Here is an 18,658-nt window from a genome sequence, read left to right on the forward strand (position 1 = left end):
AAAACATGGGATGGATGGAAAAAAGTATGTTAAATCCTCTTTAAACCATTTTATCTCAATATTTAATACTCTTAGGTTTGGAATGATTTGACGAATGAGACTCGTAGAAGGCTGCGAGAAGGAAAGAATTACAGAGGTGGCACGGGTGGTGGACCACCAAAAAAAGCCCGATTGACCACTGATCAGGAACGAGTGGCAAATTTTATGAATCTTACTAGAGCTGCAGTAGGAAGGCGAGGAGGGTACAAAGTGGGATCAAGGGGTATAATAGAAAATCCAGAAGGCATTTCTGAGCTTCAACTACCAGCTAGAAGGGATTGCGATTTCCATGCACATGGTAGTAATGCTCCACCTTCACTATCTTCAGATACCCAGCACGATTCACCACGAGCTTCTACGCCTACGGAGTCGCAATTTATTTATGATGAACAGCAATTTCAAATATCCACCGAAATTACTCATCCCGTATCAACTTCTACATGTCAATCTCAAGCTGAACCATCAAGAGTCACACACCCAAGCCCTGTGCAGTCACAGTCACCGTCACAGCAAAGCACAGCACAGAGAAGGCCGTACACAGCCAGACATAATCTAACTCAACCGCAAAGATCATCAGGGAGGACTCCTTTGATTAACATTTTTAACGACAAGCTCCAAGCTATGAAAGCAAACAATTCTGTGCAACAAAGTTGCCTAAACGAAATCAAAGGCATCGCTAAAGATTGCTCAGAAATGTTAAAAGAATGCCTGGAATTAGATAAAGAAAGACTACAAATCGAAAAAGAAAATTTGCATGTACAAAAAGAATTCGTTATCATACTGAAAAATATCGTAAACAAACTCTCAGAATAGATAGATAGATAGATATATTATGTCTCATCTCTGTGTACAATGGTTCAATCCCTGGAATGAGAAGTGCCACCGAGGGTAAGGATACCGAGCCAGAAATGGCTGTTTGGTTCCATTGCAATTGCAAGATACACGTAACGCGCAACAGAGAGTTATAACAGTGCCAATATTATATAAAAAAAAACAAACACAGTCACGGATTTAACAAACGAACGTTAAAAATGAAGGAGGTGTGGATCCTTTATTTACAAAGGATAATTTATTTACAAAGGAACTTTTATTTATTGAACTTTTAACATCGCCTTTGGTTTTGCGTGCAAAATTCCTTTAAAACGTTAAGTCCAAGTTATTTAAAATTAAGTTAAGTATCTTTGCAATAAAAACGACTGAAATAAAATTTATATGAATTCATCAAGAAAATTTTATTAATAACTGAAATGCTTACTAAACACAATTCTTTCACAATATAAGTATATTGATGCAGCAGAAGACGGTTTTGTCTGCCTTGCTCTCGAAGAATTTACCTGTTTTCTGAATACCTATTTTCAGGAACTGCACCATCTGCTGCATCTTCTTGGATGATCGCAGAACCAGAAGGAAGATCTGGAATATTTCTCATTTTGCATAGATTATGTAGCGCAACACACACATTGACGACACGAATCATTTTGCATGGGGCGTATCTTAAAACCCTTTGCGTTATCAGTAAAATCCTCCATCGGTTTTTCAGAATACCTATGGTATTCTCAATTATTGTTCGAATTCGTGAGAATTTGTGGTTGAACTCAGTCTGCAATCTATCAGTTGGACTTCTGTAAGGCGTTATTAGCCAAGGCTCCAGTGGGTAACCGCTGTCTCCGAGCAGCCACATTCTTTCACCTCGGTTGTAAATCTCCTGCATGAATTTGCGTTCTTCAGATGTGTTCCATATAGCAGCATCATGTGTAGCTCCTGGATGGGTTGCATCTACTGCTATGAACTTCTGCTCATGATCACAAATGAGACTTACATTCATTGAGTGAATTTCATGCCTATTGAGATACAAGTGCTCATGTTCGGGTCTGCATAAGGCGACTTGGGTTCCATCTACAAATAAATGAACGATTTAAAATAAATATTAGTAAAATTTCTATAATACTAAATTAATAAAAAAAAAATATAATTTTTATATAATGATCATTATAAAAATTCTAATAATGGATCACTTGGCTAAGATATTGTAACCGGGGATCAGTGACCCTTCACGAATTCTAAGTAAGATATTGTTTCGGCGCCAAGAATTCCTCCAATAATTGCAATTGTCCTATTTCATTGTATGTCATGGTGTCTTTTCAAGTTCTCAAGGTATCTTGAGAACGTCACAATACTTATTTGTATTGATGAAACTAGAAATTAAAATTAGACGACTTACCCATACCTCCCATGGTGGACGAAATTCCATATTTAGAAAGAAATCCATCTTGAATAATACGTCTCTCCTCTGAGGACGTGGGCCATTTGATATACTGGGAACATAACTTTCTTTCCAAAATGGGTAACACCGATTGAATAATCCGGCACACTCCACTTTGAGACACTCCCAACAGCATCTCCTCTCCAATTGGCCTTTGGTAGTCGCCAATTGCCAACCACCGTAAAATAACGAGGACTTGAGTTTCTTTTGGATACGCTGATACCCTTGATGGGGCCCGGATATCTGTTTCCACCAACATCATTATTTCACCGAACACTTCCTTGGTGATCCGGAATAATTCCATGAAACTGTAGAGAGAAAGAAGAAATAGAAAGAAGAATATTTTGGCATTTTGTTACAATATAATGTGATACTGACCGACGATTTGGGGGATCAAGAGCTAATTGCCTCCGCCTGATCGTATCTCTATTGGTGTTATGCTCTCGTGTAGCATTGTCCTCCTCATTTATGATTGCTTCCAGCATTAGCAAATTCACGAGGCCCTCAAAAGCCATGTCTCCGTAACAAATCTTGCAACTTGCACAAATATCTTCTTCTTCTTCTTCTTTTAATATTTTGCACTGACAGTTCAACTCAATTGCGTTTATATAACTTCGCCACACAAAATGTGTCTTCGCTATATCCGCCGAACAGTAAATTTTGTCTGGGTATTTCGTGAATTGCCACTCTAAATGTGTCTACAAGACGCTCACATTGTCCATTGCTCGCAGGAGTGTAAGGAGTTGTTCGAAGGTGGACAATCCCGTTGGTTTTCCAGAAATGGCTGAACATCTCATTGACAAACTGTGTTCCGTTATCGCTCACCAACGTCTCCGGAAGGCCAAAACGAGCGAAAATTTCACGGAGTCGTGAGATGGTGTGGGCGGTCGTCATTGAGCGTGTCTTGAAAATCTCAGGCCATTTAGAAAATGCATAAATAACAAGGAAAAAATATTCCCCTTTGTATTTAGCATAATCTATATGCAATCGCTGCCATGGACGAGATGGAAGTGGCCAAGATGCAAGGGGTGTTTTTACAGGGGACTTGCTGGCGAGAGCGCAATCCGTGCAATTCCGGACCTTTTTCTCAATGGCATCGTCGAGACCAGGCCAGTAGACATATCCTCGTGCCAGAGATTTCATCCTTGACATCCCTGGGTGAGACTCATGGAGTTGCTGGAGGATTTTTGGCCGGAAGCCATCAGGAATTGCCAGTCTGTCCCTGTAAAACACACAACCCTTGATCAGAGAAAGAGCATCACGTATCTTGTAAAATTGCAATACTTCCCTAGATTTTATGGCTTGTGGAAGATGGCCATCCACCAGTGCTGAACTTCGAGACCTCTTGGAAAGATTCAGAAGACTTCGTGGCATTCTGGATCATCTTGAAGCTCACGGGAAGTTGTGATGCTGTATCTCGAACTACGGCATCATCCTGGGCTTTATCTGCGCGGATCTCTGCAATCACATCATCATCCTGCTGCTGTCGATGAGAGGATATCAGCCTGGAGAGAATGTCCGCATGCCCAAAACGATCAGTAGCCGTGTACTTGATAGTGAAGTCGTATGTCAGCAGGATCAATGCCCATCTTTGCAAGCGATTGGCTGTATGCACAGGAATACCCTTGTGTTAGGCAAAAATGGACACAAGAGGCTTATGATCCGTGAGTAGCGTGAACTGTCTTCCATAGATGAATCTATGAAATTTCTTCACGGCGAAAATGATGCCCAATGCCTCTTTTTCAATCTGGCTGTACCGACTTTCAGTGTCCGTCAACTTCCTTGAGGCATGATAAAAGGCTTTTTGAGTGCCATCCGGAAACTCATGATATGCGACGCAACCAATTGCGTGCGACGATGCATCGGATGCAACTAAAATGGAAAGTTGAGGGTTATAGTGAGTGAGTAGGAGCTCTGAGCCAAGAATGTCCTTGAAGCGATTGAAGGATTCCTCACACTCACGTGTCCACCTCCATTTCACACCTTTCTTGAGCAGGTAGTCCAAAGGTGCTCGGAGTTCACTCATGGATTGGACAAATTTCCCCCAGAATTGGATTGCTTCCAGGAAGCTACGCAGTTCCTGAACATTCTTCGGGGCAGGCATCATTTGGATGGCATTGATCTTCTCAGGGTCTGGTCGAAGTCCGTCTTTGTCTGCAATTATACCGAGGAATTTGATTTGGCTAACAAAAAACTTACATTTCTCCAATTTGACTCTGAAGTTAAACTCTTGCATACGCTCAAAAACTCTCTTCAGTGTGGAGAAATGTTCCTCGGGAGTGGCACTAGCGACACAAACATCATCAAAGTAGGACACCACATCAGGAATTCCCTGCAGCATCCTCTCGACAATTGCCTGGAAGATGCCTGGTGCACTTCGGATTCCAGGAGGTAGTCTGTTGAAACGATAGAGGCCGCGAGGGGTGTGAATCGTCAACAATTTGCTCGAATCCTTATCAACTGGAATCTGGAGATAGGCGTCCGAGAGATCGATGTGGCTGAACAGTCGCTTGTTCGAGAGATTGCTGAACAAGGCATCCGGTTCAGGGATTGGGTGATGGTTAGTCTCCACAGACTCATTCAACCCCGTTGAGTAATCCCCACAAATTCTCAGACTTCCGTTGGGTTTCTTCACGACAACTATCGGTGCAGCCCACTCAGAGTACTCAACTGGTGAGATAATCCCTGAGGATTGCAATCTCTGGAGCTCATCATCGATTGCAGAGGTCATGTGGTACGCCACAGGACGCTTGGGGAATTGGGCTGGAGGTGAATGGTGGCTGTGGCTTTCGTGCACAGACCAATCTTTGTACCAAACACGACCGGGAATAATTTCTGGAGATACCTGACAGCTTCTGATTAGTGATTCCAAATACCCGGGTATTTTGAAGTTGCCGGGTACCCGGTTCCCCTGAGATCCGTACCCGGGTACCCGGGTAGGAACCGGTTCCAACTATGAATTTTCGAAAATATTTTTAACTGTGGAAAACTAAGTCTTTTAGTGTTTGAGGGCATAAAGGGGGGGGGGGGGTTCAGGCAATCTCTTTCTTGTAGAGAATTGTAGTTTATATGCCAAACTAACTTAAAATCTAATAAATAGGTATAGAAAATTTTCACTTGAGATTTGTATTGATTACACAAGAAAAAAATGGCATATAAATTATAGAGTACCATTAAAATAGTGACATCTTTTTATGGCTGGATAATTATTTTTTTTTAAGTTTTCCGACTACAAAAGACCAAATAATAAGATTTTGTTGCAGAATAGAAATTAATTGAAGAAAATAAATTCAATCAGTATCATGTTTTTATTTTATTTTACTTTATTATTATTATAATAATGTTTAAGTACTGAAAGCGCATTCAGCACTTCATCGCTCATTATGTTCCGAATTTTGGTACAAAATTTGGATGAAGTGCTGAATGCCCTTTCTGATTCAACACTAGTCGGGGGGACTGTAAGAAGTGCTTGATACAGCCCTTCTTATAATTTCCCCCGACGTCCCTCCTTTTTGAAAATGTAAATTTCTTCCTTTATTTTTTTCCAAAGGAATTTCTTTTTTCTTCTCTCTGCAAACTTTTTCGCGAAATTTGATTCATATTGAAGTAAAGAAGTCTCAACAAATTCGATTACAGAAATTGATGATAAGATGGTTATATTTTCCACACAGAAATATTATTTAATTTTATTTAATTTTTTGTGATAAGTGTATGTATTAAAATATATTAACAGTTTATTATAAAATTGGATAGCAAAATGCTGAAAACTACACACTAATAATTCCTGGATAAGCTGGAAGTACACTGCTGGCAATAATCATAGCTCTACTTTTTCATACTGGAAAAACTTTGAAAAAAAAATTTTTTTAGAAAAAAATAAAAAAAATCATTTGAAGGTATTTTCATACCGATATGAAAAATTGCCAATCGAATTTCATACCGTTAGAACTGTGAGTATTGTAATAGAATCTTTATCAAAATGGCGATTTTCGGGTGGCAATAATTATAGCTCCACTCAATAAATTTGGCTCCAGGGTATTTATTTTCAATCAGTGAAGGTAAATATCTTTTAGTAATTAAATTAATAACTAGATTAACCTAATTAGAATCATTTTTATAAAGTTTTTCATGAATTTTGCTGAAATTTTGTAAGGAAAATGTGCAATGAACAAAAATAAGGGATTCGTTAAGGTCTTGAAAGGGATGGAAATTGACAACCAAAAAATTTCCATAAAAATGACAAGATCCTATCACCTTTCATCCGAATTTGTCCATATAGCCGACATTATATGCATTTTAAACCACTCCCCCAGGGCTAAAAATCCTTCTTTTGTTAGAGGCAAAAGTGTGCAAATTTCCGTGTTACGTACTGGTTTAAAATTATTTTTTCAGACAGAAAACAAGTTCAGACAAGACCTATCAATTTTTTTATTTAAAAAAATAATTTTGTACCACTTAAATGACGAAAAACACTTTCTATTCATCAAACTGCAATAAGCTTCTTTTTGATAATTTTTTATTTCAGTATTCTGAAGACCACCTTAGTTACTTAGAATTCTGGTTTGGGGTAGAATCAACAAGACATGATGAGACTAAGCAGTCAGCATTGTTTTACATCAAATTTCGGTAGAACACTTGTTTTTTCGACTGTAACACGGAAATTTGCACACTTTTGCCTCTAACAAAAGAAGATTTTTAGCCCTGGGAGTGGTTTAAAATGCATATAATGTCGGCTATATGGACAAATTCGGATGAAAGGTGATAGGATCTTGTCATTTTTATGGAAATTTTTTGGTTGTCAATTTCCATCCCTTTCAAGACCTTAACTAATCCCTTATTTTTGTTCATTGCACATTTTCCTTACAAAATTTCAGCAAAATTCATGAAAAACTTTATAAAAATGATTCTAATTAGGTTAATCTAGTTATTAATTTAATTACTAAAAGATATTTACCTTCACTGATTGAAAATAAATACCCTGGAGCCAAATTTATTGAGTGGAGCTATAATTATTGCCACCCGAAAATCGCCATTTTGATAAAGATTCTATTACAATACTCACAGTTCTAACGGTATGAAATTCGATTGGCAATTTTTCATATCGGTATGAAAATACCTTCAAATGATTTTTTTTATTTTTTTCTAAAAAAAATTTTTTCAAAGTTTTTCCAGTATGAAAAAGTAGAGCTATGATTATTGCCAGCAGTGTAGTTCCAATATAAATTGAAAATTCCTAGGGTTTCTTTTGGAACATTCAATTTAATTTTTCTAAAAAAAAAAACGGTTCCAGAATCGATTCCAGAACCGGTTCCAGAACCGGTTCCATGGCTAGGAACCGGTTCCAATACCCGTGGAAAAATCTGGCGGGTACCCGGGTCGGGTACCCGGTTCTGGAATCACTACTTCTGATGTGTCCAAATCGCGCTTGATGGAATTGCAGTACTTGCTAGGGGCAATGTCCCACAATCCTAGGGCCTCAATCCACTCGACTCCAAAGAGATTTGTTCGTGTCTTGGGTGACACGAGGCATGTACTCACGATCTCTTTGTGCAAAATGCTTACGTGGCATTTAAATTCTCCATCAATGGAAATCTGGGCCCTTATTCTGCTGTGAAACGCAGATTTATCACTAATTTCGTGATAGTGCTTGTGTGTGTGATGCTGGCTTCGGCCCACATTAAATGAAATTGTGAACAAAATAATCACTGTAAAGCACACAAACACCTTTCACGAGATTAAAATTGTTGTCTTACCAACTAAGAAAATTCGCGATAAACTCTGGAAAAATCCGTCAACTACATTTAACTCCACTGCAGTTGTCAATCTTGAGCACACTCTTGCTTTCGCTCGCACTCTCTCATTCGCTCTTTGGCTGCGTGATGAAATTTCAAAATAATTACCGTTGGACATTCTATTTCATAAATTTAGCCAATTTTAATAAGTTTTCTTGCAACTACTGTGCCAAGCAAGAAAATTAAAATTTTTAATGATTTTCTCTTTTAATCTATAGTTTTCACTATGTGTTTCTGTAAAACCTCGAGAAATCACAGGCAAGGGGGAAATATTAAGTTGGAAATGGTGTACAAATTTTGAAAATAATTCATATAAATTATGAATTGTCGCAAATATTTTAGACGGATGTGTCAGAATTGGTATTCATAAATTTAGCAGTAATCTTTTCACAGCATGAAACTTATGCTCTTGAGTATGTCGCTGGAAAAAAGAAGAAAAAACACGGAATTGTAGAACGAAGTTTTGATGGGTATTGTTTATGAGTGATTGGTCTGAAATTTCGTAGATTTTGTGACAGAAAATTTGTTTTCCCGGAGTAAGTAGTCAGATCGAAGCATCTACCGTCGCCACCATCGCAAAAGTTAATTACAAAGTCACCCATCCGGCAAATTTTGCTGAATTCTGTAGAATTTACTCTAAGATGGTTCCGATCATTGCATTGTATGAAAATACAATATTATAAATTTTCGCCACTTTCCACAAGGTATTGTTCTGTTAAAATAAGCTTGGCTTATTTTCTTTGAACTTATTTATCAACTTGGTGGAATTAACCATGATTTTCATAGTTTATATTTTAGATAAAAAATGAACACGGATTTGACCTTTGACTCCTTCTCCTTTATTTACAAAACAACAATGTTGTTTACAAAACATATTGTCACAAATTAGGACTTTTCTTTGAACATACATTAACGTTGAAATCGAAACATAACTACTAATAGGGAACTTATATGGAAAATTGGAAAACTTGTGAATTATATATTTCTTAAAATTAATAGAAAGAATATTAATAACTATTTCCTTGCGTTAAACAGCAATTTTCTACCTTAAATGCATTTAATTTTTCATCTCGGGACCTCCAGGAGCTCGCGAGATAAAATTTGCGTGATTTTTAAAATAACAGACATTTTCACGATTTTTCCTCACTACTACACATGCTATGTCGCTGAAAGCGCCAAATCTCCACACACACAGAGCCAAAGCTCTGTGTATGATGTGTATTTGCATCACGCAAAATCGTGATTTTTAGGCGTGATAAGCTCCGTTTCAACAGCAGAATAGGCCCACTGCTGTGACTGAGCATCACGCACGCTGATGGCTGATTGGGAGAGTGACGGCTTCCCAAGAATTTCCCAAGACTCACGTGAGATCACGGAGATATCAGCTGCACAATCCAGTTGGAATTCCAATGCACAGTCATTGATCCGGGGAATGAGAAATTTTCTGCCAAATTGTCGAGGAGAAAAAATTGCATTCGTCCGGGCATTTGATTTCCCTTTGCTCTTTGGTCGACTCTTCTTTTGTTGCTTAGATGCCTTTGAATTTTGTCGCCCAGGGTCCCGTTGAGGAGGACAATAGCCAGTTTTGTGTCCAGTTTTACCACAGTCAAGGCATTTGGATTCAGAGTGGTGACAATCTCTCACAAACTGCATTGACCCACACTGATAACATGGCCTTGGTGGGCGCTCTTTCCGGACTTTTCTGAACACTACTCACTGAGGCTGATGGATTTTCCACCTTGGAATCATTTTTCACATTCAGGAGATGCTTGGCTTCTTCCAACATGAATTCCAGGTTGATTGTTTCCGGAGATTCTGTTTCCAGTTTTGTGAGCAGCTGTTCCCGGACAAGGAGATATTTGTCACTTTGTAGACTCAGCACAAATATCAGAGCCTTGAAGTGGTCAGGTGTGCACTAGGGTGTTTCAAAAAAAAAAAAGTCTTTTTGGCCCAGGCGGAAAAATGTTCTATATGATGAGACAATTAAATGCTTCTTAGACATGAAAAATATCGGACGTTGTTTAGAGGTGCTCCAAGGCCACTTTAGGTACAGTGAAAATCACCAAAAATTCATAAATTCGGCCGGAATAAATTTCTCAACGACAAACTACTGAGAATTTTATCTCAATATTTTAGTGGAATATTGCTAATTTAGTAGACAATGTTTTTGCAAAATTTCACTGAGATCGGATAAGAAATAGATTTTTAAAAAAACAATTGGTAAGTTCAAAACTTTAAGAAATAAGAATGTGCCAACTCACATATTCGCTAATAATTCATCTTCTAGTGATCAGAAATTAATTAGTGATAGCTCATTGGAAAGGTTATGAGTTGTACTACAATGTTTGTAAACATACCAAGTTTGGAAAATCACCGCAAGGTGGCTCAAACATGAAATGTCAGTAAAAATTGCCAAAATTTTACCCTAGAGTTGGTAACTTGAAAATTCATCTATAGAATACTTTAAAAAATATTGAAGTACTGTTTTTTGCTGATCGTAAAGGATACGTAGGATTACTTATTATCTATATGATCCCCCGTTCCGACCACTATAAATGCATGATTTGTGTGATAGAGGCTTCCTACAAAAATACAAACACTCTAGCTTAGAGCAAAATTCATTGGAAATTGTCTAGAGCGCACTGAAAATGTAACTCTATGGAAACTCTATCAAGTGGAATTCTTCAGGGGGCCACCTTGATTAGAATCAAGCGTCAATTTGATCTTTAACATCTACTTATTAAGCATAAAGGAAATTTCTTGAGGACATAGGACGTTCCAAACATTTTATTTTCTTTTTTTCCTCACTTTTTAAATTGATCTAAAAAGTAACAAAAAATGTCCTAATGTTTTCTTATGTTTTCAGACATAAGAAAAAGATTGGGCGCTGTTTAAAAGTGGTACAATGGATTTTAAATTGGTTAAAAATTAAGAAAAATAAGTACGATTGTCAAGAAATCAATTTCTATACTGAAACTCAAATAAAATATTTAAGAAGTCTCTTTTTCTTCTTGTAAGGAACACATAGTACTGCATTTCGTTTGTCTACGAACTCCTGCTCTGATTATATAAAAGGTTCCATTTCAGTGATAAAGGCATGGATAGAGTCACCGGAGTTACCTTAAATATAAAAATTGAAATCTGTCTTATCCCTTTTAGAGAAATTTTGTTTTCCACTTTACTTCAAGATATTTAAAAAGAATGCCTTAATTTCTAATTCTTTTACAGTGCTATTACACAAGGCTTTCCACAATTTAACTTTACATTAAATTTTGAGCATTAAGATGTTACAATGATAATGATTTTACAATTTAATTGTTTTTACAATGGCCTAAAACGCAAAATCCTTTCCTCCTAAGATCTGTCCTTGACAAATTTCTTTTAACCCCCAAAAGAAATCTTCATGTAAATTTTTTACGAAGCTTTTTTTTAATTTACCCAAGTGGCAAAATATTTTTCTTTTATTTTTCTTGACCCGGTCTTTACATCGTCCTAAAACACAATGTCCTTTCATCCTAAGACATATAATAATGATAAATTTTTTCTAGCCCCCGCAAGACGTTTTCAAGTAAATTTTTTACGAAGTTTTGTTTTTAATTTACCAAAGAAGCAAAATCTTTGTTTTTTTAAATTTTTTTTTACCCTGTTTTTTAAATCACAAAATCTTTTCCTCCTAAGACCTGTCCTTGATATTTTTTTAGCCCCCAGAAGACGTTTTCACGTAAATTTTTCACGAAGCTTTTTTCTTTAATTTACCCAAGTAGCCAAATATTTTTTTTAATTGACCCTGTCTTTACGTCGACCTAAAACAAAACACAAAATTCTTTCCTCGTAAGACCTGTCCTTGATAATTTTTTTTAGCCACCAGAAGACGTTTTCATATAATTTTTTTACGAAGCTTTTTTTTAATTTACCCAAGAAGCAAAATATTTGTTTTTTTTACCCTGTTTTTACATCGACCTAAATCACAAAATCTTTTCCTCCTAAGACCTGTCCTTGATATTTTTTTTTAGCCCCCAGAAGACGTTTTCACGTAAATTTTTTACGAAGCTTTTTTTAATTTACCCAAGTGGCAAAATATTTTTCTTTTATTTTTCTTGACCCGGTCTTTACATCGTCCTAAAACACAATGTCCTTTCATCCTAAGACATATAATAATGATAAATTTTTTCTAGCCCCCGCAAGAAGTTTTCAAGTAAATTTTTTACGAAGTTTTGTTTTTAATTTACCAAAGAAGCAAAATCTTTGTTTTTTTAAATTTTTTTTTACCCTGTTTCTTAAATCACAAAATCTTTTCCTCCTAAGACCTGTCCTTGATATTTTTTTAGCCCCCAGAAGACGTTTTCACGTAAATTTTTCACGAAGCTTTTTTCTTTAATTTACCCAAGTAGCCAAATATTTTTTTTAATTGACCCTGTCTTTACGTCGACCTAAAACAAAACACAAAATTCTTTCCTCGTAAGACCTGTCCTTGATAATTTTTTTTAGCCACCAGAAGACGTTTTCATATAATTTTTTTACGAAGCTTTTTTTTAATTTACCCAAGAAGCAAAATCTTTGTTTTTAATTGACCCTGTTTTTACATCGACCTAAATCACAAAATCTTTTCCTCCTAAGACCTGTCCTTGATATTTTTTTTAGCCCCCAGAAGACGTTTTCACGTAAATTTTTCACGAAGCTTTTTTTTAATTTACCGAAGAAGGAAAATCTTTGTTTTTTAACCCTGTTTTTACATAGACCTACAAACCACAAAATCTTTTCCTCCTAAGACCTGTCCATAATATTTTTTTTAGCCCCCAAAAGACGTTTTCACGTAAATTTTTCACGAAGCTTTTTTCTTTAATTTACCCAAGAAGCAAAATCTTTGTTTTTTTACCCTATTTTTACATCGACCTAAACCACAAAATCTTTTCCTCTAAAGACCTGTCCTTGATATTTTTTTAGCCACCAGAAGATGTTTTCACGTGAATTTTTCACGAAGCTTTTTTTTTAATTTATCCAAGTAGCAAAATATTTTTTTATCCTGCTTTTGAATCGTCCTAAAACGCAAAATCCTTTCCTTGCGAGAATTGAAATTTGACAGATATCTTAAGGGTCCAAATGTAAGTAATGCTGAAATCGAGAAATTAACCGGAAGGTGTGTCATACCACTATCTGAAAGATTATAATTCGGTTCAAGAATTTTATGACTGTTGCTGAGAAGCCAGGACTAAGTGGCCGAACCTCTAATATTCAGGACAAGAGGATGTAACAGAAAGTGCAAGAGGTTTTTGAGAAGCAATTCGATCTTTTCTTGTAAAATGTTGGCAAATAAATGGGAATACTTTGGAGCTTCGTTCATAAAATCAAGAGGAGGAATGATTTAATAACTTTCAAACTTCAGGCTGTTCCCATTGGACCGACAAACAGCGTCAAAATGCTAAAACAAGGTTGCGGAAACTCAAAGTTCATCTTTTCAAAGGTTTCAAGGCTATGGGAAACATATTTAACCCGTCTTACACTCTGGAAGATTAAGAAATACTGGGGAATTTTGAAGACAAATCTCAGGAAAATGGGTCAGACATCTGAAAGCTTACCAGATTTTGATAGGAAGTGTTAGAAATCCGTTCAAAACCGTGGGTTTATCAAGTCCCTAATTGGGGGAATTAGGAAGAAGGTGTGATAATTCAATGAGAAATCATTGAATTAAAAAAAACCAAAATTTACATGCTTTTATAAAACATTAGATATGAAGATCTGGTGCCAGAGATCCTTGGGAACCCACGCGAATTCGGTCCTGGTAAGAGTAATAAAGTAATACAGAATAAAATAAAATAAATAAATAAAAATAATTATTTCAATTCAATTTTTTCAATGTTTTTTTTTATTTGTTCTCTTTTTGCTGCAAGAGCGCTTGAAAATTAGTTTCATTTTTTGTCATTGTATTATACGACTTGGAATTTTCAAGGCCAATGAAAAAATTCCGTATGTATTTTTAACTGATTTAGACGAAATGTAGAAATGTAGTTTTTTCTGATAGATCTTGAAGTTTTACACACGTTCTATCAATTTTAACTGCTCAAACGTCAAGAAAGAACAGTTTTAACAATCGTGTTTTATCAACATATCTCGATCCTGGTTACCAAACGGTAAGAGATATTGACTTCCGGCCTTCGCTGACCCCACTCCCACGAGTCAACATTTTCTATTGAACTAAATTACCAAAATTACCCCCACCCCTTTATCCCCTCCAAAAACATGTTTTTGACTTTGAAAACAATTGGCCTTGGCGATTTCCCTCATTTTTGGAAATGTTTTAGAGGTAGTCCAGCTGAAGATTTCGTCCTTTGACACCTTTTACCGAAAAAATCGTCAGTGTCAGTTTTTAAAGGTCAAAGGCTTAATTTTCAACCGATTTGGTCAATTAATTACTTAAAACTTGAATTTTGAAACCCTCTTCATGAACAATTTTCAACTTCAAGACGGTTTTGTGGTGATTTATAGACAAATTAAATTCGTCAATAATTTTATATGCACCAGAAGACTTTCGAAAATGCATAAAGGCAAAGCTTTTTCTCTGGTGTTCGAGCGGTTCGCCAAGCCTGGGACGCTCTGCCTCCCGTTTATTTGGTTAAATTTTTTATGCTGAAATTCACTGCTGTAAAAGTTTAAAAGCTTATCTCCTACATTCCAAATAGTATTTTCTGAACGATATTGATGTCTGAGGATAAAATTTTCGCCTTAGCTATATCTAAAACATATCGAAAAATGAAAAGGATCGATGGTTTCGATCTGAAGATATGCCCAAAATAGTGATCTCTAGAGGGGAAGAATAGACATTGGGATGAAACTGAAGTTACTGGATCGACTTATGGGGGGAACTCAGAATATTCCAAGTTGATATCTCCATTATATTGTCCATAAAATGGGATAAAATGATTTAAGTGAAAAATTTATGTGAAAATGTTTTTTGGGGGCTAAAAAAAATATCAAGGACAGGTCTTAGGAGGAAAAGATTTTGTGGTTTAGGTCTATGTAAAAACAGGGTCAAAAAAATTAAAAAAAAGATTTTGCCACTTGGGTAAATTAAAAAAAAAAGCTTCGTGAAAAATTTACATGAAGAAATCTTTTGGTGGTTAAAAGAAATTTGTCAAGGACAGGTCTTAGGAGGAAAGAATTTTGTGGTTTAGGTCGATGTAAAAAAAGGGTAAAAAAATTAAAAAAAAAAGATTTTGCTACTTGACTAAATAAAAAAAAAAAGCTTCGTGAAAAATTTACATGAAGAAGTCTTTTGAGGGTTAAAAGAAATTATCAAGGACAGGTCTTACGAGGAAAAGATTTTGTGGTTTTGGTCGATGTAAAAACAGGGTTAAAAAAACAAAGATTTTGCTTCTTGGGTAAATTAAATAAAAGCTTCGTAAAAAATTTACGTGAAAACGTCTTCTGGGGGATAAAAAAATATCAAGGACAGGTCTTACGAGGAAAGAATTTTGTGGTTTAGGTCGATGTAAAAACTGGGTAAAAAAAATTAAAGAAAAACAAAGATTTTGCTTCTTGGGTAAATTAAAAAAAAAGCTTCGTGAAAAATTTACGTGAAAACGTCTTCTGGGGGCTAAAAAAAAATATCAAGGACAGGTCTTAGGAGGAAAGAATTTTGTGTTTTGTTTTAGGTCGACGTAAAGACAGGGTCAATTAAAAAAAATATTTGGCTACTTGGGTAAATTAAAGAAAAAAGCTTCGTGAAAAATTTACGTGAAAACGTCTTCTGGGGGCTAAAAAAATATCAAGGACAGGTCTTAGGAGGAAAAGATTTTGTGATTTAAAAAACAGGGTAAAAAAAAATTTAAAAAAACAAAGATTTTGCTTCTTTGGTAAATTAAAAACAAAACTTCGTAAAAAATTTACTTGAAAACGTCTTGCGGGGGCTAGAAAAAATTTATCATTATTATATGTCTTAGGATGAAAGGACATTGTGTTTTAGGACGATGTAAAGACCGGGTCAAGAAAAATAAAAGAAAAATATTTTGCCACTTGGGTAAATTAAAAAAAAGCTTCGTAAAAAATTTACATGAAGATTTCTTTTGGGGGTTAAAAGAAATTTGTCAAGGACAGATCTTAGGAGGAAAGGATTTTGCGTTTTAGGCCATTGTAAAAACAATTAAATTGTAAAATCATTATCATTGTAACATCTTAATGCTCAAAATTTAATGTAAAGTTAAATTGTGGAAAGCCTTGTGTAATAGCACTGTAAAAGAATTAGAAATTAAGGCATTCTTTTTAAATATCTTGAAGTAAAGTGGAAAACAAAATTTCTCTAAAAGGGATAAGACAGATTTCAATTTTTATATTTAAGGTAACTCCGGTGACTCTATCCATGCCTTTATCACTGAAATGGAACCTTTTATATAATCAGAGCAGGAGTTCGTAGACAAACGAAATGCAGTACTATGTGTTCCTTACAAGAAGAAAAAGAGACTTCTTAAATATTTTATTTGAGTTTCAGTATAGAAATTGATTTCTTGACAATCGTACTTATTTTTCTTAATTTTTAACCAATTTAAAATCCATTTTACCACTTTTAAACAGCGCCCAATCTTTTTCTTATGTCTGAAAACATAAGAAAACATTAGGACATTTTTTGTTACTTTTTAGATCAATTTAAAAAGTGAGGAAAAAAAGAAAATAAAATGTTTGGAACGTCCTATGTCCTCAAGAAATTTCCTTTATGCTTAATAAGTAGATGTTAAAGATCAAATTGACGCTTGATTCTAATCAAGGTGGCCCCCTGAAGAATTCCACTTGATAGAGTTTCCATAGAGTTACATTTTCAGTGCGCTCTAGACAATTTCCAATGAATTTTGCTCTAAGCTAGAGTGTTTGTATTTTTGTAGGAAGCCTCTATCACACAAATCATGCATTTATAGTGGTCGGAACGGGGGATCATATAGATAATAAGTAATCCTACGTATCCTTTACGATCAGCAAAAAACAGTACTTCAATATTTTTTAAAGTATTCTATAGATGAATTTTCAAGTTACCAACTCTAGGGTAAAATTTTGGCAATTTTTACTGACATTTCATGTTTGAGCCACCTTGCGGTGATTTTCCAAACTTGGTATGTTTACAAACATTGTAGTACAACTCATAACCTTTCCAATGAGCTATTACTAATTAATTTCTGATCACTAGAAGATGAATTATTAGCGAATATGTGAGTTGGCACATTCTTATTTCTTAAAGTTTTGAACTTACCAATTGTTTTTTTAAAAATCTATTTCTTATCCGATCTCAGTGAAATTTTGCAAAAACATTGTCTACTAAATTAGCAATATTCCACTAAAATATTGAGATAAAATTCTCAGTAGTTTGTCGTTAAGAAATTTATTCCGGCCGAATTTATGAATTTTTGGTGATTTTCACTGTACCTAAAGTGGCCTTGGAGCACCTCTAAACAACGTCCGATATTTTTCATGTCTAAGAAGCATTTAATTGTCTAATCATATAGAACATTTTTCCACCTGGGCCAAAAAGATCTAAAAAAAATTTTTTATTTTGACACACCCTAGTGTGCACTCCCTCAGACGGAATTCTTCACAGTAGTGGCGATTTACGATGCCAGCGTGAGTGGCTAAATCGTCTGACTCCTTAATGGAAAGTTGGAGGCATTTTCTGCGGGTGCAGAAAAGAGATTCACCTTTCCCGAAGAGCTTGGTGAGATATGCCACAGTGTCCTTGAAAGTTTTATCAGCTGGCGTCTGTGGCAGGATGTTATTAGCATATCTCTCGTAGGCCTTAGGGCGTTTCATCTAGGAAAAATTTTTTTTGGCACTATTCTCACGGTGCTGTATTTGATGAGACAAGAAAGTTTTTCTTCTACGACCATATGATCAGACGCTGTTTAGAGGTGGCTAAACGACCCTCTCTGTAGTGTAAAATCCCGTAAAATCAGAAATTTGTTCTACAGAGAGGGTCGTTTAGCCACCTCTAAACAGCGTCTGATCATATGGTGGTAGAAGAAAAACTTTCTTGTCTTATCATGTAGAGTACCCTCAGAATAGTGCCAAAAAAAATTTTTCCTAGTTGAAACGCCCTAGTAAGCCTGGTTGTCAAGGCGTCTCAGAAGAAGCATCACGCGCGCCGGATCGTCCAGATTTTTCCCGTCCTCAAGAAAAGTGGAGCGATACCGTTGATACCAAGTATCAAATGTGAGATTTTGTTCAGGGTCATACGTGAAGGTCAAAATCCCTCGGGCAAGCGCTTCCATGGCTACTTCTTTGGATGGAGTAGAAGTGGCGGTCATTGAAGCATCTCTCTGGTCTTTGAGTTCCTTGAGCATGGAGAGCATAGTAGCTAAGACACTGTCCAGAGTTGCGTTAGTCGCCATCCTGTCTGCCAATGTTATATCGACGTACCTGGAGAAATACCAAAGATTTAGATTTTCTTAATCCCAGCTTTGTCGCCACAGAGAGACACCAATAAAATCACTTCTTACTTCAAAACGACTTTTAATTTAATTCAAATTTTTAATTCACAAAGATTGCTTTTGACAAGAGCAGATAGAGAAGATTAGAGAGCGTTGCGATG

At 35.9% G+C, this 18,658-nt stretch overlaps 2 protein-coding genes across 2 annotated transcripts; both read right to left on the bottom strand.

Annotated features, from left to right (window-relative positions):
• Positions 1-296: 296 nt before the first annotated feature.
• Positions 297-2,817, bottom strand: LOC129808857 (putative nuclease HARBI1). The gene is made up of 5 exons (XM_055858765.1): positions 2,681-2,817; positions 2,261-2,610; positions 1,585-1,935; positions 517-591; positions 297-400 (listed from the first exon to the last, which is right to left on the bottom strand). The coding sequence occupies exons 1-5, from the start codon at positions 2,815-2,817 to the stop codon at positions 297-299; spliced, it is 1,017 nt and encodes a 338-aa protein (XP_055714740.1).
• Positions 2,818-2,896: 79 nt separating this feature from the next.
• On the bottom strand, positions 2,897-17,880 carry LOC129808858 (uncharacterized protein K02A2.6-like). The gene is made up of 8 exons (XM_055858766.1): positions 17,686-17,880; positions 9,812-10,009; positions 9,326-9,741; positions 7,674-7,907; positions 4,502-5,154; positions 4,064-4,456; positions 3,667-3,907; positions 2,897-3,524 (listed from the first exon to the last, which is right to left on the bottom strand). The coding sequence occupies exons 1-8, from the start codon at positions 17,878-17,880 to the stop codon at positions 2,897-2,899; spliced, it is 2,958 nt and encodes a 985-aa protein (XP_055714741.1).
• Between the last annotated feature and the right edge of the window lie 778 nt (positions 17,881-18,658).

This window comes from Phlebotomus papatasi, unplaced genomic scaffold, assembly GCF_024763615.1.
Source record: "Phlebotomus papatasi isolate M1 unplaced genomic scaffold, Ppap_2.1 HiC_scaffold_129, whole genome shotgun sequence".
NCBI classification, from domain to species: Eukaryota; Metazoa; Arthropoda; class Insecta; order Diptera; family Psychodidae; genus Phlebotomus; species Phlebotomus papatasi.

Bases quoted from the DNA above. Each gene is read 5' to 3' on its own strand.
- LOC129808857 (XM_055858765.1), bottom strand. From the start codon at position 2,817: ATGGCTTTTGAGGGCCTCGTGAATTTGCTAATGCTGGAAGCAATCATA. The intron at 592-1,584 runs GTATTCTGAAAA...CGGTTGAGTTAG, and splicing joins AATAATTGAGAATACCATAG to ATTATGTCTGGCTGTGTACG. The intron at 401-516 runs GTGTGTGACTCT...GCGACTCCGTAG, and splicing joins TGTGACTGCACAGGGCTTGG to GCGTAGAAGCTCGTGGTGAA.
- LOC129808858 (XM_055858766.1), bottom strand. From the start codon at position 17,880: ATGAAACGCCCTAAGGCCTACGAGAGATATGCTAATAACATCCTGCCA. The intron at 7,908-9,325 runs GTGATGCAAATA...GTTTCACAGCAG, and splicing joins CCTAAAAATCACGATTTTGC to AATAAGGGCCCAGATTTCCA. The intron at 4,457-4,501 runs GTAAGTTTTTTG...GTATAATTGCAG, and splicing joins CAGAGTCAAATTGGAGAAAT to ACAAAGACGGACTTCGACCA.